The sequence below is a fragment of the Lottia gigantea genome (genome assembly GCF_000327385.1).
Source record: "Lottia gigantea unplaced genomic scaffold LOTGIsca_12, whole genome shotgun sequence".
NCBI classification, from domain to species: Eukaryota; Metazoa; Mollusca; class Gastropoda; family Lottiidae; genus Lottia; species Lottia gigantea.
Window position 1 is genome coordinate 3,981,390 of NW_008707225.1, and position 26,058 is coordinate 4,007,447.

At 33.8% G+C, this 26,058-nt stretch overlaps 6 protein-coding genes across 6 annotated transcripts; 3 read left to right on the plus strand and 3 right to left on the minus strand.

The window, feature by feature from the left end:
* Positions 1–6,092: 6,092 nt before the first annotated feature.
* Positions 6,093–8,628, minus strand: LOTGIDRAFT_230495 (hypothetical protein). The gene is made up of 5 exons (XM_009048298.1): positions 8,581–8,628; positions 8,082–8,329; positions 7,267–7,390; positions 6,806–6,990; positions 6,093–6,404 (listed from the first exon to the last, which is right to left on the minus strand). Exons 1-5 carry the CDS (start codon positions 8,619–8,621, stop codon positions 6,190–6,192), a joined length of 813 nt encoding a protein of 270 aa, XP_009046546.1. The 5' UTR covers positions 8,622–8,628; the 3' UTR covers positions 6,093–6,189.
* A 337-nt stretch (positions 8,629–8,965) lies between these two features.
* On the minus strand, positions 8,966–13,843 carry LOTGIDRAFT_111205 (hypothetical protein; the record flags this gene model as incomplete). Its single annotated transcript, XM_009048299.1, has 10 exons — positions 8,966–9,135; positions 9,480–9,575; positions 9,804–10,077; positions 10,362–10,615; positions 10,738–10,894; positions 11,045–11,165; positions 11,517–11,698; positions 12,432–12,597; positions 12,731–12,888; positions 13,658–13,843. The coding sequence occupies 10 exons, from the start codon at positions 13,841–13,843 to the stop codon at positions 8,966–8,968; spliced, it is 1,764 nt and encodes a 587-aa protein (XP_009046547.1).
* A 1,470-nt stretch (positions 13,844–15,313) lies between these two features.
* On the plus strand, positions 15,314–17,509 carry LOTGIDRAFT_95254 (hypothetical protein; the record flags this gene model as incomplete). The annotated part of the gene is made up of 7 exons (XM_009048300.1): positions 15,314–15,441; positions 15,761–15,943; positions 16,374–16,548; positions 16,773–16,916; positions 17,036–17,100; positions 17,217–17,291; positions 17,410–17,509. Coding segments are annotated over 7 exons (870 nt in total), but the record flags the coding sequence as incomplete, so codon positions are not given.
* A 689-nt stretch (positions 17,510–18,198) lies between these two features.
* On the plus strand, positions 18,199–21,407 carry LOTGIDRAFT_110992 (hypothetical protein; the record flags this gene model as incomplete). Its single annotated transcript, XM_009048301.1, has 7 exons — positions 18,199–18,416; positions 18,816–18,992; positions 19,229–19,406; positions 20,382–20,525; positions 20,679–20,743; positions 21,033–21,107; positions 21,275–21,407. The coding sequence occupies 7 exons, from the start codon at positions 18,199–18,201 to the stop codon at positions 21,405–21,407; spliced, it is 990 nt and encodes a 329-aa protein (XP_009046549.1).
* Positions 21,408–21,581: 174 nt separating this feature from the next.
* Positions 21,582–23,903, minus strand: LOTGIDRAFT_212579 (hypothetical protein; the record flags this gene model as incomplete). Its single annotated transcript, XM_009048302.1, has 7 exons — positions 21,582–21,696; positions 21,836–21,910; positions 22,067–22,131; positions 22,420–22,560; positions 22,716–22,890; positions 23,237–23,410; positions 23,665–23,903. The coding sequence occupies 7 exons, from the start codon at positions 23,901–23,903 to the stop codon at positions 21,582–21,584; spliced, it is 984 nt and encodes a 327-aa protein (XP_009046550.1).
* Positions 23,904–24,595: 692 nt separating this feature from the next.
* Positions 24,596–25,921, plus strand: LOTGIDRAFT_157042 (hypothetical protein; the record flags this gene model as incomplete). The annotated part of the gene is made up of 2 exons (XM_009048303.1): positions 24,596–24,889; positions 25,073–25,921. The coding sequence occupies 2 exons, from the start codon at positions 24,596–24,598 to the stop codon at positions 25,919–25,921; spliced, it is 1,143 nt and encodes a 380-aa protein (XP_009046551.1).
* Positions 25,922–26,058: the final 137 nt, after the last annotated feature.

Here is a 26,058-nt window from a genome sequence, read left to right on the forward strand (position 1 = left end):
ACAATGTTGATATCTAACTGTCGTTTTACTACACACTCAACACGGGTTCTGGTTTTCCTCTCAGTCGCCTTATTATTTATACCATTTCTTATGCCAGAATGTTTTCTAGCAAATCAAAACTTAATAATCACATGCATTAAACAGTTATTCAAATATCATGAATGAAATAGCAAATACAACGTATTGACTTGACTACAATATGATCAACTGATCTGGTTACGTTATCAAACGTTGATTAAACTACGAGCAAAAGATCCAAGCACTCCAAGACAGTCCAAGAAACCCACCAGAGCAAGTTTGGCTAATTGCCATGTGACTTAAACTACCTGAAGGAATATAATCAGATTGTCAGACTTATGTTTCTAACGTGGCCATAATTTAACACTTTATGGCTAATATTAAAATTTGTTGTATTGTATTTTGTTAGTCACATGGGATATTTGATGATTACATAAATAACATGCCAAGTGTTGGCTCTGTGAAAAATATTCACATTAATCATGCTGGATTTTTTTTAAATAGGCTACCGTATTGATATTATCATTCACTATTGTTTTATGTTGTCTTTTCGGGAGAAAAGAATGTATTTACCAAGATTTTCCCCCACTTTCTTAAACTGGAAAATGCATAAAAAAAGATGTCATGTTACATAAAAGCGCAGTCATGAAGGAAATTTATAATTATAGATCTGGAATTAAATGTTATTTATTATATAAACGCTGATTATTTAAGTTCTTGTTTACATTAAATTATAGTTCATTCAGTAAAAGGACTAAAGACAGGTTACAAAGGAACTGACAAATCACGCTATTGTTCTTTTCATTGATATGGAAATGTACAGATCTAACGACCAATGTAGACGTCATATTAGATGTTTTATCTTAAAGTACAATAATTTTACCATTGTTCAGAACTTCCTCAATTTTATCATTAAAGCCTAAGAGGACAATGCTTATGTCAGTTTAACTCTAGGTCGGAATGACACCTTCTTATAAAACCATTGTGACCTGTAATTATAGTTTTTAACTATAGAGTTAATTATCATGTACTATAATCTTTTTTCTATTTGAGTCATATTCAAACCTCTATTTCTATGGTTCTGAGTAATTGATAAGAAATTGTCTATGTCAACTTTCAATTTGGCCCTATTTATTATCCAAAGTAATCATAGCAAAAAGTCTGTATTAAAATTGCTATTATTTACAAACTGGAATTATTCGTCGTCTATATCAATGGTCACAATTAAGTCAATTGGATACCATAACACCTAATTTGAATATAGATGGAGGAGACCTAAATATAATACTCACATAATTATTTTGATAGTTACCATTACTGAAGCTCGACTAGAATTACTTTAAATAACCATGGAGATCTAATTTGGTGAGAAAAATGATGTTATATAAAATTAACAATGATGTGTGTCGTCTGATGTCTGAATATTAACCAGAACTTGGCATCCACCATATTTTAACAGAGGGTACCATTATCCACGAAATAAATGTTGTCTAAAAAGATAATAACACATAATAATATGTTATAATAATTACTAATAGATAGGTTGTATTAATCAATACATAATGTAACTAGTATCCTTCTTATTTATATTTGACCATATAACTGACCATTCCCAAGTACTGACTACTTTGTTTACAGTTACTGACTTTAGTACAGAAGTAACGGGGAATAAAATCATCTTAGGAGTTAAAGATCAAGTCCTTCAAGATATTACATTCGGTTTTTTCAACATTGTTTTGCATCAAGTTCATAGATAGTCGATTCATAAACCAAGACACTGTGTAATACAGACTTTGCATGTAGGGCAAAATTCCATTTCATTTACTAATACAGACAAATGAGTTTATTATATTTTTCATGTTTAGTTGTGTTTCGGTATATGTTGACAACTTATGAGAGTATAAATAACAATAAATATCAACTAGAATTAATCTCGTATCATCCATAAAGCTTTCACTGATAAGGTAACTCTACAGTCAAGTAACCTAATTTCGTGGAAACCTATTATTCGTGGATTTCCGGAAACGATTAATAATTTACATGAGCGACCTTGCGCGACCTCCGCATTAGTTTGTTTTGATAAACATAGGTTATTTGTACAATGTCAGCTAGTAGAATGAATCCAATAGTTTCAAGCAAGGTAAAATGTAATAATGTATACTTTGACAAATACAAAATGGCGGATTTCACTTATTACCAAACGATACCATTTTTTATCGGCAGAATTTCCTTATAATCCCAAGCGGTAATCGGAATTCCAAGTGTCGTCTGCTAGATTATATTCCAACGAATGAAGTCATGTGATCAACTAGCGGATTCCGTGTCAGCAGAAAATTTCTATGGAACACAAAGTGGACCGTATTCTTATGTTGTTTCAGTGACTTTTAGCAATAAATCACGCTACGTGTCTTATTTTGTCAGTCACTATTTTTTTTTTAAATCGTGGTTCTTTGAAGGAATTGTCACTAGTTATAATGAATTGATATTAAAGTTAAATACTAAGAGAAGTTTCTTATACCACCCGGTATCCATACAACGTGTTTTTCTAGACTTATTTATAGATCAAACATTGTACACGAAAATGAGTGACGCATTCTGCCGCCATTGCCGAGTTGGTTGCTCATGAAATATGGGTCAAAGTGAAGGATTCATAAAGAAAATCGAAATAAACCAATTTTAATTATTTTCTTTTTTTTCGTTTTTTTAACTTTGACGAAATTCAGTGTTGAATCCTTATATCCACGAAAATAGGTTACACCACTGTATAGTTTGTGATTTATATTTAATTACGATATTTCTTCAGATGATTCTATCTTTATAATCTTTCATTACCTTACATCATCTAACAAATAAACGAAATTCCATGTTTAACATTTATTGCATACCTAACTTCATGACTTAGTTACTTTGGCAAAATACAACTCTATAAAACTTTCTGAGTTTGATTGTTTTTTGGTTGTAAATGATTTAAGATGAGATATTTACGTCCCTTTAGAATTGCCAAGTAGAATGTATTTTGGCTTCTCGGTTTGTTATCTACGTATATAATAACTTTTTTTCTAATTTATTGTCGTTGCAGCTGCACACTCAAAACATAAATACATCGTAACTTCAAAGTACTTACTTGATCTTGAATTGAGAATGTTATTAAAACAGACTCAAGGCAATTAGACCACAATATTCGGTGTGGTTAGACACCACATTACGAGAAGAGTTCGTCTTATCGCCGGGTAGATAAATTGATACAATATGACTATTCATTGGGCTGAGCAGATAAAAATGGGGTCTGATAAGTGAACGTACAATAGCCCTTATCCTGTTGTCAAACCTGGATTTAGGGTGGAAGATGTCCCTTTTCAGACAACACTGGAGATCTGATTTTAAATTCCGTCAGTGGCTCATACTAACTATATTTACTACCCATATCAATATTTCATTAACCTTCAGCATTATATTTTGCGTCAGATGTAGTTCAATAATATATCTAATATATATGGTAGTTTGAGGATTAAATTTTAATCATTCATCATCATGTAATTCCCACGAGGTATATTGAATGTCATTATGTCATAATATTACTTTATCCATACTTCAACGGCTTTCTTTAAGAAATATCTCAACTCATCACTTCAGTAAATTTTCGTCTGGTGTCTTATCCCTGAAAGCTGAACCGAATGAGTTTTATTCCAAAGTCCAAAGTGTTTATACAGAACATGTGAACGAATCAAAATAAAGAACGTGAGTATACCAAGAAAATAACGTTCATATAGAGAGATTCGTTGTCCCCAGACGAACACTATTGACATTATCATGCTGACAGTCAGATTAACATAAAATCACAATGTAACGATACAAATTATATTCTGTAACAGCTCATAAAAATGGACGAAATCTGAGTACGATTGGAAAATGAATAAATTTATCGATTACCATGATTTCCATGATTGAAAATCAGAAATTTATTACTTTTATCGATAACTTTAATTATGTTTTAATTGCTTTGATCTTTTCAAATACGTTATATTGACGTTTATTTCACTTAGAACTCTTTGAATTTCTGCATCAGTTAACTTTGACATTAAGAAAGTGATATAACACAGACTTGTGAATTTTATCAAATGGTTTGGCAAGGCGTATAACATTTCTTTTGACGAAAACTGTTGTGTTATTCTAATAAGTACTTTGGTAATAATTTTGTACTATTAATATATAAGAATAGGTGATAATAATAATCGTTCGTGGTAAATCAACATCTTAACAAATTTCTCTCGATCAAGGAGATCCATGGTGGTTGTAAAATTCCGAACTGACCGAATTGGGTCTGAAAAGACTTAAATTCGCAGCTAAAGCCGCACCAAACTAGGCTGTACACAATTTCGACAATGACAACAAATGGATTATTATTTATGATATATTAGCTTACTAAAATTACTGTATACGAAAAAAGGGGGTTTTGAATTATTCATTCGTTGTCATTTCAAAATTTGTGTACAGCCTTTGGTGGAAATTGAGTACCGATTTTTAGGTCTTTTCTGACCCAATTCGGAATTCGGAATTTTACACAAACCAAAAAAAAAAACATATATTTGTCTACGTCCATGCCACTGATGTCAACTTACACCATCCTTTTTGATTCAAATGTCACCAGCTAATGTTTTATTATCCATTCCTTTAGGCTTTCAGCCAAGATTTATTAAAAATAATGTTACAGAAATGTCATACATTTAATCGGGCCTTAAGGTTTGTGAGTTTCTTTAGCATTGTCATACAAAGTAATTGTAAATGAATCGATTTGTGATTTGTTGTAAGCCAGATAGCAAGTCCCTGTAGTAATATTCTTCATCTATCAATGTCATAGAATTTTATATGGATATTAAACTTTTCTAATCTAGTTCCACAATGGTGTTGGTGAATCTGATACTAGTTGTTGTAGAGGAGTAAAGCATTTAGTTTATTGCGGTTGAGTTTTATATTCGGTGTAGGCGAATCTAATAATCTAATTTTTCAAGGTGAGGTGGTCTATTTTCTCGTTTCACTTTATTTAATTCTCCGATTGGCATTGGTGTAGATAAGTCTGATACTTTAGTTTTACATTGGTGTATATAAGTCTCATACTCTAGTTTTACATTGGTGTATATAAGTCTCATACTCTAGTTTTACATTGGTGTAGATGAGTCTGATACTTTAGTTTTACATTGGTGTATATAAGTCTCATACTCTAGTTTTACATTGGTGTAGATGAGTCTGATATTCTAGTTTAACATTGGTGTATATAAGTCTCATACTCTAGTTTTACATTGGTGTAGATGAGTCTGATATTCTAGTTTAACTTTGGTGTATATAAGTCTCATACTCTAGTTTTACATTGGTGAAGATGAGTCTAATACTTAAGTTTTACATTGGTGTAGGTGAGTTAAATATTCTAGTTAAGCATTGGTGAAGATGAGTCTGATACTCTAGTCAGTGGCGGAGGCTAGTTTTTCGGGCAAGGCATTAAACTAAAAAAATTTTTTGAACGGCCCGATATTATTATTATGTATTTTTTTTAAATTGATAGCCCCATTGTATTCTCCTATAATAATATTTCATAATTCATATTATTTAAGGATCGAAATCACTGCCCGAATGTCATTGGTATGATTATATTTTACATATTTCAAAGTTTGAAAAACTCTCAGAAATTTGGGCAAGTTTAATACAATGGCCTTTTGGGGTTATATACTAATTCTCTGACTTTTGAATACAAAATATTTTGACACTAAAATTAAAAGATAAATTCTCCAGATGTTTCTTGATTCATTACACCAATTACATATCGAACAGATTCGATCCTCTTGAATAAAGCTTTTATTAAAGGGAGATAACATACTTCACTTTGAAATCTAATCGAGCTCTCTCTGAGGAGAATGAGATAGCACTTCATAAATTCAATACCTCGGTACCATGGTCATGATTTCATACAATTTACATCCACAGTTTTTACCAAACTGACAATAAAGCACAAATAAAGTTATGTTCCAAACCACATCATGGACCTAAATAGAAATTAGATTTAATTTTCCAACCCAGCCATCGACTTCGGATAAATTTTATTTTCACCCAAACTATTGAACTTCTACAATCAAAATTCAAAGTAAGGAACGACATTTATAATATTTGCAAAATTAGGGTCTACGGGTGTTGAAATAGATGTAACTGCCCCCGAGAACCTATACCACAAGTCCATGTTTTTGCATCAGATGAATGCTTTGATATCTGGTCCACAAAATATTCTTTGATAGTGGCATCATTACTCTTCAGCATCTTCACATTAACAACATGATATCCATCACCAATCAGATAACTAGTAGAAAAGGTGATGCTGCTTTCTAGATCAAGTCTATATCCTGAAATTGATAAGATAATGCTGTAAGGTACATATAAAATGCGTCAGACATACAATGAAATGGCTACATCTGAAACGTGTAATGGTGTCAATTTTCGAGATAGAAAATATTGCTATTTAAAAGTATCTGAATATCTTCCAGAAGCAAATCTGACGTTTGTCACATTTAAAAAACAAATTGATTATTAGTTTTTATGAAACTATTTGCTTTTCAATAATCAGTTTATCACTTAGTAACTTAATGGAATTTAAAACGACCCCAAAATCTACCTATAATTTACGTAAATGTGGAAAATAGTTAATTAGATCCTATAATAAAATATAAAGCAATAATTTGGACACCAACAATAGAGCACGAAAAGAATTTTCATCTCGAGATCTACATTAAAGAAAATATCATACCGGAGATTCTTCCAGCATAGCTATACTGTATAGTATCTCTAATGTCATTTGTAGCATTTCTGACACAGGCAAATAAATCGAGATTAAACCGTAGTTGAACCCCGTCCACAACAAGAGCTTTGGTTACTGCTTCGAAGTTCAATAATTCAGATCCTATTCCATATCGCGATAATATTTCAAAACTCCTACAAAAATATATCACAAATTAGGGTCTCAAACACATTAAGGTGTCAAACATATTAGGGTCAAATGTACACAATATAGTACATAAAAAATATGAACAACTTTATCACATTATTACTTACCATATGGTTGCCTGGTGCAAATAATCTGGGAAAGAAAGGATTACCACGAGGATACTGTTAATATTTGGTTATATTTAAACTCTTCTGCAAACTGGATTTGTCAATTTGTTATCCGGTGATTAGATGATATAGTTTATTTTCTTGTTTATAACTTACCCTGAATGATAACAGTTGATGAAACCTGGTATAACAAGTTTACCAGTAGCAGGATCCCTATCATATAATGTATTAGTTAAACCACTAGCATTAAATATTGATAAGGTAAGTCTGTCAGCTGGACCTGAACAGTTGAATTAAAACAGAATGTAGAATTATTACGTAAAAAGTAAAAAATCTGTGTAACATTAGTTATACATAACACTATACTTAGATTTACATGATATCCCAGATAGCCCACTTCATGGTTAGAGAGAAGAAATACGATTGCAAAGTTCAGCGGTATCAACTATTGTACCCTCTAAATTCCATTGATTCATTGATTGTGGCTTTGGTAGAGTCAATTAAAAGATTTTGATTCATATTGGCTCAAATTGTGGACTTTTTATGTGATTTCTTTCAAGTGTATCGATGAAGTTTGTCTCTTTATGTTTAACTCTTGAACTATACGATATTTGTAGCTTATTTTTCAGACAAGTTCTGTAACATCTTCTTTTTCCAGAGTCCGATTAGGCCTAATCGTATTGACCTGATTGTGAAGATAAATGGATAATCTACTTTCTTTCTCATAAACATCTTGATGACTTGCAGGTGTTTGATTCTCAATCTTAAAAACTTTTATGTAAGAATATGGTAACTTACTTAATCGAATTTGAATTTGCCTTCCTAAGAAGAGTATTCCTATTGATAACCCTATCATCATTAGATCTAAGACCACTCTGTGCCCTGGTTGGTCAACTTGACATTTCTCAAAGGGCATATCTTATTGAGCTATTTCGGTACAATCATTTAATTGAAAGTATTGGGCTGGTTACCTTTCAGTGCAAGTCTATTGCCACTGACGTCTCTGGCAAAACCAGATCCAACCATCCAATCTGTATTATTATAATTCAGGTAAGCTATCTCATCCAGTTCCTGTTCCCAATCATAGGGTGAAATATGGGCTAAATTTAGTGAACAGTTGTGATAATGTATTCTGTATTGTAAATCTGCACCACCAAATACATAGTTTCTTAGTTGTGCTAGTGGTACTATATTACTACTGGATACGATGTTGACGTACCTGAAATTTATTTTGGCTTTCATGTATGGTCTCCATCTGAGTACATTAAGGAATAAGATGTAAACGATGGTCATTTTGCCGCCCAATCTTCATATTGTTCCCTATGGTAACATTGTTATGATCCCCGAAGAAAAGCAGATAACACGAATTTGCTCCACCCACCCCCTCAATTTTATTGTCAGTGCTGGTGCTTTGAAGATTCAACTGATTGTGTATTACCATTTCAAAATAAGCATAAAATATTTACTCACAAATAAATTAAGTAAGATAACAAAAGTACGCCCTTTGTCATCTTGTCCATTATGGGTGACTGAAATCAAGTTGTATTTGATATAGGTCAGGATTTAGTTTCCCTATCATTATATGATATCGGCGATTGTGAATTTCTTATATATAAGTTACAATTACAACATGTTTATTGTAGGATTAGGTTTTTATCTATAAGATTTAGAGACGTTCAAGCATAAGTGTCGTGGATAGAATGCTACTTAAGACGTACATGTATATCTACGAAGCTTTAAAGGCACGAACTAAAAAAACGTTCTTAGTAAAATCAGAATGAATATCGAAATGTGAATATACGAATTTATTTTATTCAATTAACATTAATTAAGTCCATTTAGTTATTACATATTTCTAAATTGATTTATCTTTAGGGAATATAGGTAGTATGTTATAGATTTTCAAATTTTGAATGAAGTTTACTATTCTGGGTAGGTTGTACACTTCACGACCCTCTACAAACACTGTATCATTACCAATTTCTGTTCCTTCATCAAATAATAAACCACGATCTTTTCGTGTCCCTGAAAGATACATCAGTCACCATTGTTAATATCATGATGTGTTGCCATTAGATCTCATATTCTAGAGACGAGAATATAACAGATCATATCTCATTAAGCTATATTAGCACGCTCTATTTCAGTCTATGATGTCTAGTCATCCAGATGTGATATTAGGCTTCATGAACTGCAGGCCTTGAATGTTAAAAATAAGAGGGCATTAAAATGAACTGATGTTTAATATGAAATAAGAGGAAAAAATTATTTCATTTCAGTTTTGATAATAATGCTAACAAATAAGTTCAGTGGACCCAGTTGCCTTTGTCTATGATCTGTAATGTTAATGAGTAATTGGAACAGCTTACCTCTGACAGTATTATCAAAGAAGAAGGCTATAAATCCACCAACGAAAGCACCATTTGAAATTAGAGTTAGAATAATGTTATCAGCATAAGCATTTCCTGAAAATAAAAGACAACTCAGGTTTTTAAATGAATTGAAAAGCGAAATATTGACCTGAATATGTTGGTCATCTAGTTTAGATTTTACAGCAGATCGGAAATACGACCCATGCTCGGGTCCTCTGCTTCTTTCCATACATCGTTTAAAATATCTTAGTACAGATAAAAGGCTTATATAATAAAACTACATTTGTATATGTATTTATTCAGAACAGAAGGATTATTCACCTAGTCGTATAACATGTTGATTAGACTTAGCCCAATATGGTAATATCAATCCCATTAATATAGATATACCAATAATAGCAAGATTTCTGGTAGAATTCAAATCTACAAATTGTAGATTGGACAATATCAGCCCAATAAAGATACCATAGCTTAGAATCATTGTTCCTCCCAATACTGGATAGGGTACTGTTACGAATACTGCACTGATCTTTAGTAAAACAGCACAGAGAATATATAATACTGCGGTTACTTGAAACGTCCTTCTACTGACCACCTGGAATATTAGTATTAAATTTTGACAGATGTTTGTTTTTTTTCAATAAGTATACCATTCATTATTTTCATTACGAAGTAAGAAAGAATCTGCGGGATGTAGATAGTGTGACTGAGCTGTAGGTATTACTATCTTTACGTGTCTTAAAAGCCGAATCCCAAATCTTTTGGGATACACGGAATGCTCAATATCTCTTAATACATATAAAACTATATCTATAAATGGCTGGTAGGAGTGGATTTTGGACTGTGTATAAATTTGACTTCCCCGAAAATTAATATTACCTTTGTTATCCCCATAGCTCCAATATTACCACCGTATGATACAGTGCCATGACAAGCTCCAGTAGTTCCAGCAAAGAAACTCATCAGTCCCTCAAAGAATATCCCTCTATTAACAGCATGTCCTGGAGGAGGAGGTACACAACAAACTCGCGAAGCAGCATTGTAATCGCCTATAGAGTCTATTACAGACAATATTGTAGCCATGAAACATGTTATAAAAACAGCCACACTAAATCGCATTGCTCCAAATTGACCTAAAATTAAGAAACATCAACGGGTGTTTGTATTAAAATGGGAAGCTGGGTTTTCTTTTTTAAGGCCACATTTGACCACATTAAAACTACTGTAAAAGAGGAGTACTTAAAGAAATCTTTACCTGGATATGGGAAATAAAACCAAGGACTAGAGAACACAATGTCATTCCTACTATCAGTTCGAACATAATGATGTATATGGTTAGTATCAGATGATAAGGCACCAGAAGCTGTCAACACAGCACACAATAGCCAACCGGTAAATATCGATATCAATATCTGAAAAATTGTGAAGAAAGAAGATGGAAAATGTTGAAGAACAGAATCTGTTAAAAGGGAATTCGAAGTTAAAAACAATTTATGCTAAAAAATGATAGTAAACATAACGGATCACCGCACTGGATACAAAGTATCTTAGTGACAACTTACGGCGAAAACTTGGTGTAAAGGATACCATTTGATGTAAAATCCTTGCTTTTTATTATAGGCTGGTAATGGAGTTTGTCTGCCATTCAAATAAATAGCTAGTATAAATCCAGTACCAGCGGTCCTGAAAAAATAATGACTGAGTGGTAGAGATGAACGAGCTACATTGGTCTTTTGTCAACGTGACTCAAAACCAAACAAAAGACCTCTTCTTTAACATGAGGAAGATTTTATGAGTTTTATATAAGTCATATAAGGCATTAACCTTTTTAGTTTTTAGATCAGTTGGATCTTGCAGTTATACACTGGGCATTTGGTCCGTCAAATTATAATTGGTTCGACTAAGTAGGTTATACGTCGAGATTTCAATAATTCCTTCTTTTAATAAACGTTAAAAACCGGTTAATCCCGAATGAGATCATCTTGGTGTGACATATATCAGTTTCTAGTGAGCAAGACAACTAATAACTCTTACGCGGCAGTCACTCCCCAGTGTTTCTCGGCAAATTTAACGGCAACTTGATAGAGATTGAGGCCCACAAGTAAAATGGTGGGTACTATAGTAACTGGACCAACATATTTGGAAAATATCCCTACCAGTCCTGTTAGTCCTACCAGTGTATGTAACGCACCAGCAGCCATCAGAGAACCAGAAATCTAGAGAAATAAAGTATTTACACTATAATATGGCATTAAATGGGATTTAACGCGAGAATTGTGAAATAGAGGAGACAAATTATGAACAAAGTTGATGAACAAAGAGAAATCAATGCAGTTGACGAATTGCGGCTATTGCTTTGATACCTCACGTACTTATATTTAAATAATATGGTATTACACTAAGCAGTTGACTTAAAAACTCATACTCACCCCCTGAATTCTGCTGTAAGCCAACTCTCGTACAAATGTATTTGACACGTTACGAATAGTTGAATTTTGTAATTCTGAAAAGGTACAAACAAAGCCAATATCACAGCAGAATACCGGATTCAAAATCCAAAATACCCACTGAAAATTTATTAGCTAAGATATTACCATATCGTAAGCGACATGTTTTTAAAAGTCATGGGTGTTCCCAATTCAGTCTTTTAGAAATAGGTACATTTCCGAATTATCTTGTGAACAACCCAGTACCACATTAGAGACATTGACTCAAATAGTAGTATACTGTAATGAAGCTTAGGTCGACCTTGTGACTTAGAATTTAAGGCTAACTGGATTGGATTCTCAACCTTTTGAAAAATCGAAAGACTGATAATAGCAGTTCCTGCAAGTCACTTGCTCGTATTCTATTTTTCATTTAACAATTGAATCGGGTAGTTCATCAGAATCAGCAAACATCCATTTGATCGCAGCAGGCGGTTAAGTATTCGATTTGCACATATTGCACGTGTGTACTGCGACTGATCTTGTGAGTCCAGTAGTAGATTTTTAAAATCTCATCAGGTGACTTACCAGAATCCATAAAGTAATTAGGACAACGAAATTCATCCATAGTTGTCATTGCCAAGAGTGGAGCTACGTATATCACAGATGGACCTTGAAAAATGGGCAACCTAAAATAGTTCAGTAACAATTCAAATTTACGTATCTATAAGCGCTAAAATATATGTTAGCTATGCTATGCTATGATTAGCAATTATAGATTACACATATTTCAAAACTGAAACTTGTGAATATTGTGCATACCTTAAACCAAATGTAGTGACAAAGAAAGTAGAAATTCCAGCCATAAACATGGTTGTACTTAAAATTTGAGTTTTAATTATGTCATCATCTTTAGCACAAACCAAATCAGCTACTATCAAAGACATGGACATACTGCTGGATATAGATGTTAATAGTTGCTGAAATGTAAGAAACAAATCTGATTCAAATGCATCTGGATGTTTCATCAGATTTATATTTCTTTGGATTGCTAATCTTGGCAACCATTATTTAGAGACTAGGTCACGTTTCAAGAAAGCAGCTATATCTTGTGGTTCCCGAAGTCCTGTCTTATAGCCCGTCACATTGGTTTGCAACCATTTGCGGTTTTATGCCTATGAAAATGTAGATTGCATGCAAACGTTAAGAAAACGCGATGTATACTCCCAAAATAATTACAAAATCTAAAGCAGTCGCCCACATTCTGCGACCTATGACCTATTGATATCTATGGATTAGGTAGGGACATCCAACGTAGATTTCACGCGCTCCCTCTGCGCTTATTGGGTTAATAACCATCCTGCACTTTTTGCCCTAAATTTGTGTCAGAATGCATCAAATCAAGTCTGTTTTTCAATCATACTCTTGAAAGAACCCTCTCAAATGCTCCATGAGAGTTCTGTGTCTATGATGCTTCCTTGAGAGCTAAATATTTTGAAATCAACCTGGACAGTCCCACTATTAAGTTGGCCCCTTATTTGTACCTTCAGTTTCGAAAACTGTCGCCGCCACTGACGCTTACCATTCCCTTTTTATAATATACGAGAAAAGTAGGGGAATTTGGTCATTCAATGACAATGACAAACTACAATGGCCAACAATAAACTTGTTAGTAGTCTGTTAATATATGAAATTACAGATAACCGTGACCATTTCATTTGCTTCTAAAACATAAACATAAAGATGTACCTGCATCCCAAACAAAAAACACAAATGTGGTGGAGGATTATCGCTGACTTTATAGATCAACCTAGAAGTTGGTATTTCTTCAATAACAACTATAGCATCTTCCTCAGCTTCAACAGCATCTTGTTTTATGGATAAAGGATCAGTTTCCGCTGCAACATTGTTAGAATTTCCCTTAATGTCATCCATCATGTACGTCCATTAAATGCTCACTGCTGTTGGTTAACTCGATTAGTTTATCTTTGAAAGTTTGCTTGTCATTTATTACAAACCATGACCAGCATGGTAATTTTCTACAGTCACGGGGAAACATGACTTTACATGAGACAATGCCTTAATTGTAACTTCACTACTACATATAGTTTTCGAAGCTCGTACCTCGAGATATTAGTTCATTGCTGAACACGAACAATCAAATTGTAATATTACGGATTCCGAATACTTTATAAACCTTATTTTCCGAATAACGTTGCGTAGAAATGAACTTTTAGAATGAGATTTAAGAGGATTTGACAATCTAATACAATGGCAGTGCTACCTTAAACTGTGTATGTGACTAACCAGGTAGAACTCCCTTGATTATATCCGACGGCAGTACCACCTTAATTTGATATCTGATGGTAGTACTACCTTAAATATGAGCTTATCTGAGTTTATCTGATTATAGTATCACCTAAATCTGGGTATATATGTTGGTAGATTCACATTAATTTGATTATCTGATGGTAATACAATCTTAATCCGAGTTTTATTGAGTGTAGTATCACCTGAATCTGGGTATATCGGGTGATAAAATCACATTAATTTGATTATCTGATGGTAATACCACCTTAATCTGAATGTATCTGATTATAGTATCTCCTGAAACTGGGTATATCGGATGATAGAATCATATTAATTTGATTATTTTTTGGTTCTTCCGAAGTTAAGTCTTTGGACATGTAATGAACATATGAAGTGATGTGCTGAAATTTATTGAGCTGACGAATGAACTCCAGGGTTGAGATAATGACTTATTTATTTTAATTTGTGTAGGGCAACAAAGGTTTACAGTAGCCTATTTTTGGGTAAGTTAACTCGTTATTAATAAATGGTGTAACAATGACATTACGACGCGTTTTCTTATCTTGATGCAATCATTACATTTCAATTGTCGTACAGTATGTCAATATGACCAACGTGTTATGCAAATAGACCTGTTATCTTCTTCAGAAAGATTAACCAATAACTTTTAAACTGTAGTTTATATTTTATGCCAATTTAAGTTGATCCGTCCGTTGCTGCAAAATTTGTGTATAGATTGATTTCAGATGATAACGCATAATTTTGGGAAATTAGTTTGTACCAATGATGCTATGGAAATACATATCATGTAGTAAAAAAAATCAAAAGTACTTTAATTGTCGTCTTATTATCTGTGTATAACTTGTGTCTGACCTATATTTGACCTATATTTGTGTAACTCAATGAGGTTAAGTGTATTGAGTACTTGTGTTGATGTAAACCACGTCCGAGGTCTAATATAGCGTTCCTTCTAACTGGACGTTAACATATTAAATAATAAATAAAATGGACGAGCCTGGTGCTATTTTAACAACATTAGCAGTATCGACAGCATTGAAGTACGCGTTTGGTTTGATATCATGGAATAAGAAGAGGAAACAGTATGGATATATTGGTCGAGTCTCAGAGATTAACACTTATCCTATCAAAGCGTGTGGTGGCATTACTCTGAAGAAAGCTGAAGCAACAAGGCTTGGTATCAAGGTTAATGGTTTATATGATAGGTATAATAAAGTTTTAATACACATTGTCATACTATCGATATGTTTGTCTATCGGATTATTTGTGTGCATTTGTCTGATTTGTCGTCTGCATACGCATGCATGTGGTAACATGGGAGACAACTTTTCTATTCTTCGTGAGTATTAAAAACAAAACGTTTGGGTGATAAACATTAGGATCGTAACTTTGATTGTAACTTTGATTTGATTCTCTTGTAAGTGCTATGTATGATGTGCGTTCACTTTCTCTATGCCTTAGCGTATAGGCTCTATTTTTTTTCAAAGCTATAAAGCAATTCTAAATTTATATTCTATTTTACAGACACTGGTTGGTTGTGAAACCTAATGGAGATTTTATAACAATGAGACAGCATCCAGAGTTAGCATGTATTGAAATCAATGTGGTTCCTGTGGAGAATGAGTTTATTTTGACAGCTCCTGGTATGGAATCAATAACCCTTCCTATTAAACCAAAGTCAGATAGAAGCAAGGTTGTAAAATGTAGGTAAGTCGGTGCATGTTTTATTCTACCAGTGCTCGCTCTTCCGCAACATCTGATGAGACCCTAAGTTAATCAACTCGGTATCACATTTGAAGAGTTCAAATATCGAAAATTCATTACACACCATTATATGCCAATGTCATTCAACTTTATTGAATTTGAGCTCCGCCTAAAAAAGTATTAGAGTGGATGACGCTAGCGAGGAAGGACAGGCTCTCTTCTGAAACACCTGATGCATTCTACGATTTGATTAATGAATAGACTTGTAATTATTTGGGTATTTGGGTACCAGATTTTTATCTTAATAATATTGTAAAGTGAATGAGGTTATTTTTGAAACATTATAGCCCAAATTACAATGGTAATTGCTATTAAATTCTGTTACTTATGCACTTTGGTATTCTCAGTTATAAATATTCTATTTTCATTTTAGGGTTTGGCAAAATCAACTACAGGGTCAGGACTGTGGTGATGAAGTTAGTCGGTGGTTAAGTGAATATTTAAAAACAGAGGGTATCAGATTATTATTCTCAGCGCCTGATCTGATCAAATCCCAGGCGAACTCGAGGAACAATCTGTGGGGCAATTCAGCAGATCCAGGTGATCAGGTATATTCATCAAGATATATATATACCTTTTTTCTTCTCTTTAGAATATGCCTGTTGTTAAGATTTGTATGGCATTTCAAACAAACTGGTCGCTTTATCAAAAGTGTCGTTGAGCCAAGGATGTCTCAATACAAAATATTTTTATGTCCATGTCTGCTATCTTGTGAGTTAAATACTGGTATGTGGAAAATTACTTGTTATAACCAAAGTTCTATATATTTTAGGGAGCATATCAAGATGAATGCTGTGGATATCTTATTATGAATGAAAATTCACTGGTCGAGCTGAATACACATCTGAAACAGCCAGTTACTTTTAGGAATTTTAGACCCAATATAGTGATTGATGGTCCCAAAGCTTTCGATGAGGTAGTTTACATACTTTCTTTTCTGATGTTTAGTTCATGCGCGCTGAACTTATGTGTGTTTTACAGAGATAACAAATTTATATCAAATCCATTCTAACCCAATTGATTATATCTTTTCAGGATTATTGGAAGGAATTAAGGATTGGTGAATCACTGTACGTTCGCATTTTGGACCCCTGCGCTAGGTAAAGATACTTTTAAACTTATATTATGTAAACATGTAACAATGGTTTTATATTGGTGAATAATTGATGTTGAAACATTGCAGTCTTGTCATATCTTGTAAATGTTTTCAATACAGGTGTGTAGTCACAACAGTTGATCCTATTTTTGGCAGAAGAAGTGAAGATGGTGAACCTCTGAAAACACTTTCAAGGTATGTAAATCAAGTTTGGGAGTAGATGTTATTTAATTGTTGCTTTTGATAACTTGTGCATTTGAAGTGTTGAGACTACATATTATATCTAAACTAAAGGAATATGTTTTTCTTTCAGTATCCGATGCGTCGAGGGATTGGGAAAATCACCATTTTTTGGTGTATTAGCTACAGTAGACGAATCTGGTCCAATAAAGGTTGGAGACCCTGTTTATATGATCAGAAAATAAAAACATTATGGTCTTATTATTCGGATATTATGTTTCATTTCTCATGTAATCACTTATTTCGAAATGTTGTCTCATTTCCTTTGCTTGATTTGCCTTGTTATTTAGGAATACGGAAGATGGAATATGATCGCGATAGCAACAAAAAGCACCATCATGTACCTCTTTTCATACAATCAAATCTATTGTAACATGGGAAGTCGTTTTGCTAAGCGTAACAAACCGTTGTCAAGACAATGAATTTCATCCAAAACCACTTACAAGTATCAAAGAGAAAAGCAAATTGAAAATACAAATGATTATGTCCATCAAACGTTAGTTTTACCCTCAAAAAGTGGACCTTCAGTTTCCACATTATATAATTGACGTGGTGTGCAGCAATAACTATATTTGCGATAATATTTTCCAATATGAAGGGAGGTTACCATGACGATCCCAAGCATTTTATAATAAAGAACTTCGTTGTGGTCTGAAATTATGCTAAAAATAGCCAGTTGTAAACATTCTAACAGCTGGTCGACATTAATCTTGTTCATATTATTGGTACGTACTTTCTTGACGTTTGCAACACATTGATTTGTAAGATATACCATATCCAAGGTTGTAACAACTTGGTATTATGAACGTGATATAACTCCTGTGTATTAGATGTGTTGGACGTGACATCGAGAGAGGCCATAATGGACAATCCTGGTACAGTTTTATCAACTCTAGCTCTTACATCAGCTATCAAATATTCCTTTAGTCTGGTATCGTGGAAACAGAAGAAGAAGAAATATGAATTAATAGGAAAAGTGTCTGAAATTAACACGTATCCAATCAAATCTTGTGGTGGATTTGGACTATACTCTGCTGATGCTACCAGACTAGGTATTAGAGTTAATGGTTTGTACGATAGGTAGGTATCTTAATGCATGGAAATCATTTGATAGTACATGAAGGTAATACCACACGGTTTGTTTACAGTATTACAATACACTGTATGAAGCTACAATACAGTAGACCTACTAATCAATATGTAATCCGATACTTTTTGAAAAATTCGCTGTCTCGGACACCAATATCCTTTTTATTTAGTCGCACCATATGTAGATATGAGAGTAAGTCAGAGCTTAAAAAAATGTGACTTATGATAGAAGTCGACAACAAAATAGGAAAAGGTATGCTGTCTATTTTGGTACACATAATCTTACTCTGTTTTTCTAATGGCCAACAAGAGTCGCCAAAACTGAGTAAATCGGACATCGCCAACAAACTAGCCTACTTCAGACGATTTAGTCTTCTTTTATTTCTGAAGGCATTGGTTAGTAGTCAAACCCAATGGGGATTTTCTAACCATGAGACAGTATCCACAACTAGCTTTAATAGAGACACGAGTAGAGAAAGATGATCTAGTAGTAATGGCTAGTGGTATGACAGATTTAAGGATCCCATTACGGCCACCGTCAGACAGAAGTAAACTGCGTCGATGTAGGTATGTATACATTGATTCCATTAGTATTCAGAATTGCAGATCATAATTGTCTTATGATTGGAACCACTAACATTTTGTGAAAAAGACAATCACACTAAATATATTATGTTCAGATTTAAGTACTAATTTTCCCAGTTTTAGGTGTTAATAATGATAATGTGCTCTGCTACACAAAGTAGCTACATGTTATCTTTGCTTTGTTCATCGGAAATCTCACTAAATTGTATAATATTTAGGGTATGGGAAAATCAACTACAAGGTCAAGACTGTGGTGATGAAGTTAGTCAATGGTTTAGTGAATATTTAAAAACAGAGGGTATAAGATTATTATTCTCAGCACCGGAGTTAATGAAAGTACAAACTGAATCAAAACAACATCCATGGGGGAACATTGTAGCTTCACCGGGAGATCAGGTATGCATGGTCTAACGTGATATGTATATTTCTCAAAGTGAGATTCACCGGGAGATCAGGTATGCATGGTCCAACGTGATATGTATATTTCTCAAAGTGAGATTCACCGTGAGATCAGGTATGCATGGTCTAACGTGATATGTATATTTCTCAAAGTGAGATGCGTATACAATTTTAAGGAAACGCGCATACAATCTTAAGGAAATGCGCTTGCTGTGGTCAATAATATTCGATAGAGCGAACTCCATAACAGTGGGTTATCATCTACACTAGCAGACTTCGGATGTGTATTTTGACGTTGTAATCAACATGGACTTCTTATATACGCAGAACAAAAAGTTAAGCGCCACTTACTTTAATTCAGTATATTCTTGGACGTCGCATACGTCGTAGAAACCCTCCTGTGCAAATTGTAATAGAGTTGGATGCAGCATTGTACCAGGAGTCGCAGCAAATTCCTCAACAGGACATTCAAAGATTGATACGTAGCATGTCAGATAGGGTTTCTAACAGGTCATATACTCGCTTTTGAATTAACACTGCTTTAAACTCTTCGTGAGAATGTAATGTTTCCTTTCAACGTGGTTTCCTTATCTATTACTGGCTGATGAGTCACATATTTATCCATATGGTATAATTGGTGAAAAACAGATACTTTGCATTTGAGGCTATAAAGACAATATAATGTATGATCATCCACTTCCTGTTGTTGATTTTTTCACGAATACATATTGTTTTTAACATTAAGTACCAATGTATACATCTCTGTTTATCAAGTATGTTTGTGAATTGCATTCATGTGCGAAACAACGATTCAAAATCTGGTTGCGCTTAACTGTTCTAGGTTTTAAACAAAAGAAATAGTTTTCATTGGTTTAAACAAATCGTATCAGTCGAAATTGTGTTCCGTCAAGAATATATCTAATGGTATATATTAACTGTGATCCTTTTGATATGATTTTGATATGATTTCAGGCGGGATATCAAGATGAATGCTGTGGTTATTTAATAATGAACCAACAATCTTTAGATGAATTAAATAGGAAACTAGTCGAACCAGTTACATTCGATCGTTTCCGACCTAACTTAGTGATAGATGGAGCTCCACCATTCGATGAGGTATAGTTATGTTAGAAATTTCTTGAATCCTGTATCTTAGTATATTTGAAACTGCTCCATTGAGTAATTGGTTAGGCATTAGATTATTGTTTATGTTAGATAATAACCAATTCGAAATGGAAGTCAAACTGCCATTATGAATATTTATTTCAGGACACCTGGCAGGAATTGGCAATAGGAGAACAGTTAAATGTAAGAATTTTAGAACCTTGTGCTCGGTAAGTTTTGCTTCCCTTACTTACACTGGGTATATAGGTCTAGTATCAGTAACACGAGTTACTGAATGCAAGCATTATATAATTATGATTTCTATATTTTCCTTGATGCTTTACCCTTGCAAAGAATCGGAAATGGACTGATATGCTATAAAGTCTTCTATGTATATTGTTATATACTGTACATTAGTTTTTTATGCCGTGTCCTTGGACAAATACATACAACTTCTATACACTACGGAACATATTTAAGATATCCTAGTGATAGAATTTAACGAGTCCATATTTTCAGATGTCAACTAGCTACAATTAATCCAGAAAAAGGAGGTAAAAGTGAGGATGGTGAACCGCTTAAAACATTAAGGAGGTAAGATAATCTGTAGGTTAATAATAGTCTACAAAGCTTTTCAAATTTGTATAGGTTTTATCAATATAAACATAACACCAAATCTTGCTGTGGGTGCTCAGAAAATATTTAGGTTCGCTATATTTATTTTTATATCTATATTGGCCTATTGTATATCTGTTTTTCAGAATGCGATGTAAAGAAAAGTATGGAAACTTTCCTCTTTTTGGAGTTCTCGCTGCTGTTGATGAAGAAGGGCCAATAAATATAGGGGATCCCGTGTATGTTCTCAGGAAACCACAACAAGACATAACTGTCTGAAAAGAAGACGACGTTGTCATTGAGCTGGTTAAAATATTTAGCTCAAGGTCATTTCTTGACGCGTGCAGCATGTAACGCGAGAAATATTTTATGACTTGAGATTAAGATTCGTATCTGTGCCAAAAACAAAAATAATGTGATATTTATTTATTCATGCATATGTAAGTGCACAATTCAATATTTCCTTATAGCATAAACAGGATCACCAGCTGCTATAGGTCCTGGTGTATCTACTGTACCATTGACACAAAATATAGGACTCGATCCATATTGCTTAAAACATCGGAATCTGAAACATAACAAAACTTGTATTCGTGAGGTTCCCTAAATCATCTTACTTTTAAAGAAAAAGTATCGGAATATTTGGAAAGGAGATACCTTTTCATCAAAGTATTTAGAATAAATATTTTTCAAACCACAATACTTACGCCTTCAAAGTTTTTAGTGGTTCTCCAGATAATGATTTAGCACCTAAATCGGGGTTAACAGTTGTTAATTGGCATCTGAAATTATACAGTCAATACATTAACTTTTGATCGTCGATCCTCCGTGATCATATTCTAAAGCAACATGTGGAATAGTTTCAAGATGATAAGCCTTTGTGATTACCCGAAAAGTTTAGCCTTTGTGATTATTTCAAAAGTATCTCGTTGTCGTACCTTGTACAGCCATCCAGCATTCGCATATCAATAGTTTCTCCAATCCTTAATTCAGACCAATTGTCCTACAAAAGAACAGAATGTGCTTAAATTCAGCCAAGCATTCTTCACAACGAAGAAAAGTTCAATTTAAGATTTTTCGGTGACCTTCGGAATCGACTGTTACTTCTGTTGGTCACTTGCATTGCTCTAAGGCAAAATCTAATCCTTTCACTACAGCATCGTATGCATTGATGCATGATTTTTGGGTAAGATTGGGTGTTGACAATACTGGACGATTCATTCAACTGGAAGCAATAAGAATGTGAACCCATGATTAAAAGAACGTGTGCATGTATAGCTGACCTTCTCACCTCATCATATGGAACGTCTGTTTTAACCACAATATTTGGTCTAAAATTGGAGAATGTTACTGGATACGACAACCTTTTATTCAGGTCCTCTAATGAGGCAGTGTTGGCTATTAGATAAGCACAAAAGTCTCCATACGCTACCTGAATAAGTAAAAATATATTTGTATTGGTGGAAAAACTCAATCAGTTATATTCTTTTCTTTTCGTATCAATTTTTTTTTTTTTGCAATTAACAAAAGTATAATGCATCAATGCATGTTTCAGATGAATCGACCAAACGCTTATTGTAGAATTACCTCGTCGCCGGGCTTGGCAGGGTTACCCCAGGGTTTCGACGGTTTCGAACAGTCCCTTTTCTGAAGATCAGAAGAAGAATGGACCAATCTTAATCCAGGTATGCCTAAAAACTTATGTAACCAATCTGATGCTTCTTGTCCACAGTCCATACCTTTTACTCTGTCATTCCATACCCTGTTGTTAATGGGAGGATAAATAATATGAGATAACATATATTATATATTACCTATAAAACTGATCTGAGATATTCTTGTTTCATGTTATCACACGTGGACAACGATAATTTGAATTTTTCTCGCAAATGCCGAACATCACCGGATACATTTTTGTAACGTAGGCTACTGGGCCTTTTCCCATTTAATGTGTATCTCAAGTACAATCAAAGATCATAAGGGAAAGATTAAAAAAAGAATATAGAGAATCATTAGTTCCAAGCATGCTCAAACATGTTTTGGCTCTCGCACTCTGAAGGACAGAAGGTAGAGTAATTTGATAAAGTTTAGGAACAGCTATTAAATACCTGCAGTCAATGATTTGATTGTTTTTTGACAAATCTTTGGGTATGTTCAATGATGACATTCCATCAGCTGTAAGTTGTATCTCTCCATGAATAGCAGTAACTTTTATAAGAGCCATTTTAGGTTCTTGTCTTTGTGTTATGAAATCTCCATTTGGTTGAATGACAAGATAATGTCTGAAATAAGTATTCCGAATGAGTAAATGGTAATATACATCACGCGGATCAATTTACACGACGTGATTACTCAAAGTAATACAATAATCTGTAGTCCTAATCCGAACACAATATTAAGATTCAGATTTACTCAACTGGGGCAAATTGATGTCGTGGGTGTAGCCCTCCCAGTCCTATCCAACCCGCAAAACTGACCATGAAAATTATGTCAATATTTCTATGGACGTTATTCTTAATATCTGTTCTGTACCCACCTGTCAGTTACACCGTGAACTCTGATACCTAATTTCGAACACTCGGCCTGTTGTACTTTCATCCCGCTGCATGATTTAATGGGAAAACAATACACGCATTCGATTGTTCCAACTTTAACAAAATCCTTGCTTCTTTTCCATCTCAAGTAACCAGCAAATACGTATTTTGTAACAGCTAAAGTTGAAAGTGTTGCAAATACAACAGCAGGGGTAGATAGTTTATCCAATAACTGCAACATGTTCGTACTTCTGAAATAAAGTAAAGCCGGTAGAAGATATGTGTCATAATTTTTTAGTTGTATTAAAGGGGTATTCTGCTTCTTTGTAAAGTAAATTATACCTGAAAATATTTCTAAAGTATGCTATTCAATCTATGTATATTCTTTGTTCATTTCAAAAGAAAATTTGAAAACTGAATTTGTTTTAATTGTTTATTAAGCAGTTTGAAATTAAATAGTTTGATCTAATTTTGGTGTTTGGCTTTATAAAGGCTCGATATTATTAGTTGGAACTCTACAATTAGACAAGGATAGTTTTATAACAGCTTCCAAAAGCATAACGAACTTGGATTGAACGGAATAAATTAATTTGTATTAATTTGCCACGTAGGCTTATTTTTAGATATTCTCAAAACATTTTTTTGCCGATGTTGGATAGAAACTTTTATGTCAAAAAGTAATGACTTTGCTTTGTTTAAATGGTGTAAAATTGGGCCTACACTGGGTTTCGATTAGGCAACTTTTTGAGAAATTGAACAGTTACACATTTTGAGAATAAAAGATAGCGATGTATAAAACAAAGATAGCGATGTACAGTGTATCAAGATACATTAGCTGTTTTCTGCTAAGTTAATAAATAAATAGTTATCTCCCTTCTAATGTATGACTAATGGTTATTTTAAGTACCGTAACACACATTTTAATGTTGTAAAATGAATACGATGTCAAGGATAACAACTGTTTACCTGTGGGGTCTAGGAATTTCAGGACAGTTAGGGTCTGGTGAAAAGAAGAACAGCCCCATTCCTCGACCAATTAAATATGACGATAAACCAACATCACAAGTTGTACAAATTAGTTGTGGTGGTTTATTTACCACTGCTTTATCGGCAGATGGTAGGGTTTTTACGTCTGGTTGTGGTAAAAATGGCAGACTTGGAAATGGGGCCACCACAGAACAATTAAAGTTTCAAGACGTGTCAAATTTAGGAAATACTAATAAACGGGTTTGTTAATAGCGCAGTCATAATTTCTATAGCTACTTATAATACTTTTCTGAGATAATTTTGGTGAGACTATTTTCAAGGTAATGCAAATATATCCTGAAATGGCTTTCTTTAATTTATGTTTAGACTGAAGGAGTGTAGAGTAATGATTTGCAATACCTGAATCCGTTTTTCTGTTTTCAGATAGCCAGTGGAATTTGGCATGGAGCTTGTATCAACCAGCAGGATAATTTGTGTATATGGGGACATCCTAAACCATGTGGGAAACAGGACAGGACAATGGCTGCAGTGCCACCCACAATAATTGATGGTATTCAAATATCTGGTGTATCATGTGGCTTTAATTACACATTAATGTGGTCATTGGATGGTACAGCTTATTCTTTTGGTAGTGGACATTTTGGAGTATTAGGCCATGGATCAGTTGAAGATGTACCATTGCCAAAAATCATTGAAAAACTAATGGGACACAAAATTACAACAATGTGTGCAGGTTACAATCATTCAGGGGCAGTAACTGATGAGGGAAAGATCTATATGTGGGGTAAAGGTAGTGATGGTGCTCTGGGGTTTGGAAAGGATGTCCATAATCAGATGGAACCCAAAGAGTTAATAGTGAGAGATGTGAGATTCACAGTTTTAAGTTGTAGTGTTGGTGAACATCATGGCCATACCTTGGCAAGCACTGCAAATGGATTCGTTTATTCATGGGGAGATGGTTACAAAGGGAAATTAGGTCATGGAGATCAATGCTCTATAGCAGAACCACGACAGATCAACTCACACTCCTTTGATAATGAAAGTATAATAGATGTTTGTGCAGGAGGTATTCATAGTTGTGCATTAAGTAAGGAAGGCCATGTATTTACTTGGGGATGTGGTAGTGATGGTAGACTAGGACATCCAGAGAGTATTGGACACCGTTATTTATACAGATCAGATGTTCCCAAACGTGTTGAAGACATCAGTAAATATAAAGCATTAGGGATATCTTGTTCATATTATCATACAGCTGCTCTTGTAAAAAAGTGATAAGTAATGCTTAAGAAAGGGTCTTAAATGGGTTATAGATCATACAACTTCTTATAAACATTTTTCAGACTTATCAAATTGAACTTAACAGTGCAATACAATTAAAGAATTCTTCAATTACTGTTTTATTAAATATT

Coding starts and splice junctions, on each gene's coding strand:
- LOTGIDRAFT_230495 (XM_009048298.1), bottom strand. CDS start 8,621: ATGACAAAGGGCGTACTTTTGTTATCTTACTTAATTTATTT. Junction 8,330..8,580: donor TTATCTTACTTAATTTATTT/GTGAGTAAATAT, acceptor AATAAATTTCAG/GTACGTCAACATCGTATCCA. Junction 7,391..8,081: donor CAATAGACTTGCACTGAAAG/GTAACCAGCCCA, acceptor TCAACTGTTCAG/GTCCAGCTGACAGACTTACC.